General features: G+C 42.5%; 1 protein-coding gene across 1 annotated transcript in view; it reads left to right on the forward strand.

Annotated features, from left to right (window-relative positions):
* The first annotated feature begins 2146 nt into the window (after positions 1-2146).
* The window catches only part of LUZP4 (leucine zipper protein 4), a 4879-nt gene continuing 3933 nt past the window's right edge, over positions 2147-3092 (forward strand). The window contains 1 exon segment of the mRNA XM_014528067.1: positions 2147-2151. Coding sequence (XP_014383553.1) covers positions 2147-2151 — 5 coding nt within the window.

A 3092-nucleotide genomic window follows, 5' to 3' on the forward strand; every position in this document is an offset into this window, starting at 1 on the left:
CCCCACTGGCCTGATCACCCACAAGTGCCATCCCATCCTGGCCTGATCACCCACAACTGCCCTCCCCTCTTGGCCCCTAACCGCCTCTACCTTGGCCCTGCCACCATGGCTTTGTCCAGTAGAACGTCCAGAAGGTCTCCCAGTCTAATTACCATATTACCCTTTTATTAGTATAGATAGAGGTCTGGTGCATGGATGGGGACTACCTGGTTTGCCCTGAAGGGTGTTCCGGATCAGGGTGGGTGTTCCCTTGGGGGGCTGGTTGGCCTGGGCAAGGGGCCCGTGGTGGTTTGCAGGCTGGCCACACCCCCATTGGGGTGGGGGTCCCCATTGGGGATGGTGCTTGCCTGGGTGAGGGGCTGAGGGCCGTTTGTGAGACCCTCCATCGGCAACCAGCCTGGGCGACCCAAGCCTCCCACGCTCAGGCCAAGTCCGTGGCCGACCCCCATAGGCCCCTCCTTCTATGGCAGGCCCAGGCAAATGGGAAGCTTGGCTTCCTCCGTCACAGGGGGCGACCCAAACCTCCCACCTGCTCAGGCTGGCTCCGTGGCCACTGCCACCTTTGTCCTGCTAATTTGCATACTCACTCCTGATTGGCTGGTGGGCATTGTGAAGTGAAGGTCAATTTACATATTTCTCTTTTATTAATGTAGATTCCATTCTGTAATTTACTGCCAATCATAAATTGATATTCCCTAAGCCATCAATTTCATAGTCTCACTTCTGTGCTCTTTGAAGGTTCTCCATTGTTCATAGCAGTTGTTTGCAGTCTTGGCTAAACATCAAAGTTACTTGGAGGACTTTTTAAAAAATACAAATACTTGAGTCCCACTTCAGTCTTACTAACTCATAATCTTGGATAGGGGATCTGTATTTTAAAATAAATTTCTCCAGGTGATTCTGAAGCACAGCCAGGATAGAGAATCACTGACCTATAGGATAACATTTAAAAATTTTAGCATGACCTTTCTAAGCCTTCCATAAGGAGATTTATATTCTAAGTTCTACCATTAGTTGACCTTTGGACTATCACTTACCCTCTCTAGGCCTCAGTTTTCTCATTGGTAAAATGAAGGATAGCTGCTTAATGTTTCCATTCCAGATTCAGGGTGATTTAAGCCTCTTTATACCTTTCTGTTTTAGTTAATGCTGTATTTTAGTTTTCTTTCAGAAAAGCTGATTTAAGAGTCAGTGTAATGAAACAAATGTGTGGGTGATTATTTTCAAGTCTAAAATATAACCATGACATCCTTTTCATCTTTTAAACAGAATTTAATTTACCTGTGTTACAGATGTCAGAACAAATTCCTGCTATCTATTGTGTAGCCTTCTTTTCTGCGCTCTTCTTTGATGTGCTTATCTTCTCTTGCACAAGTGACCCCCTTTGGTGTGAAATTCAATAATGTGATACATATAAGAAAAAATGGAAAAATACAAAGAGAAAATTTAATTTTCTATTAGTTAAATGAATTTAAATGGCAGCTGTAGGTGTAGTCATTAAACATGAACCCATATTACAGGGCTATTTCTATTTATCACTTATGAGTCTAAATTGGATGAAACAGTGACCATTTTTAAGAAAATTTAAATGTCAACACCATAACAAAAGCCTTCGTAGTCTAGGGTAATGAACAGCCTTTGAGTAAGACTAAATAAGTAGGAAAATAATGTATTATTGACCCGGAGAGTATCATTATTTTAGATTTGGATGGATATCGTAGTATACTTTATCTTCTCTTTTCTAGAACAATTACTATGAGTCAAAATATCTTGGTGCTGTTGACCAAGTAGCAGATATGAAAATTATACCCATTTGTTGAATGTGAACTATGACAATCAATCTCTGTAAAGCCTGTTTGGGAATATAATTTTATAAAAAGTCCATCTTGTACAAAATGTTCAACATTTTGCTTTTCGTAATACTATTGCTATTCACTACTCTTCTGTGATGTTTGTTCATTCATAGTACTAGGTAGTTCTATGATATTTGCATTGGGTCAAACTGATATGGGAAGATGCTTCCATACAATAATATATTAAAAATAAAAGGATTCAGAAAATTCTGTTGAATTAATGTGATACTAAAGAGCGAAGACTTTATAACGTTATGTGTAAGCTAAAAATGTAAACTGAGAAGGATTTGATTATGGAGTAAGAGGAGGACTCTAGGTATTTCTGAAGCCATAGTATCACTGAGTGGCCAGATTATTATGACCACCTGACGTTTTTAGGCAAATTAGCTATAATTTCGCACTGAAGTTGCTAGAGGGCCAAACCATTATAAATAAGGAAGCAGGTTGTTTACCACGTGAGTAGAAGTTATTTTCTTCTGAAGATATGGGTAAACAGCACGATTTAACAGTCTTTGAACATGGGAAATATATATATACTAGAGGCCCGTTGCAGGAAGATTCCTGCAAGAATAGGGCTTCCTGTGGCTGGAGGAAAGCAGAGAAGGGAGCGAAACCCGCTACGGCAGGTTTCCCTTCCCGCTCCCAGCCGCTGCGGCTGGATTTGCCCTCCCGCTCCCAGCCGCTGCGGCTGGGTTTCCCCTCCCTCTCCCAGCTGCTGCGGCTGGGTTTCCCCTCCCACCTTCCACCTCCTGCCTCCACAGCCTTGGCTCCGTTCCTGTCTCCGCCACCTCTACTTAGCTCCCTTCTGTAGCGCTTCACTTCCATGTTGTCTTCAGTCTTCGCTCCCAGCCAGTATATGCAAATTAACTGCCATCTTTGTTGGCGGTTAATTTGCATATCACGCTGATTAGCCAATGAGAGGTGTAGCGAAGGTATGGTCAATTACCATGTTTGACTATTATTAGATAGGATATATATATATATATACTGAGTGGCCAGATTATTATGACCACCCCATCAGTACTTCGTTGGGCCACCTTTTGCCTTCAATACTGTGGCAATCCTTCTTGGCATTGATTCCACAAGATGTTGAAAGGTGATGCAAGGAATCTGACACCATGCCTGATGAATAGCACTGCCCAGTTCTGTGAGATTTGATGGTTGTGGAACCAGCTGCCTGATGGCTCTTTTAACTTCGTCCCACAAATGCTCAATTGGATTGAGATCTGGTGATTGTGG

This window comes from Myotis brandtii, unplaced genomic scaffold (assembly GCF_000412655.1).
Source record: "Myotis brandtii unplaced genomic scaffold, ASM41265v1 scaffold613, whole genome shotgun sequence".
In the NCBI taxonomy this organism is placed as follows: domain Eukaryota; kingdom Metazoa; phylum Chordata; class Mammalia; order Chiroptera; family Vespertilionidae; genus Myotis; species Myotis brandtii.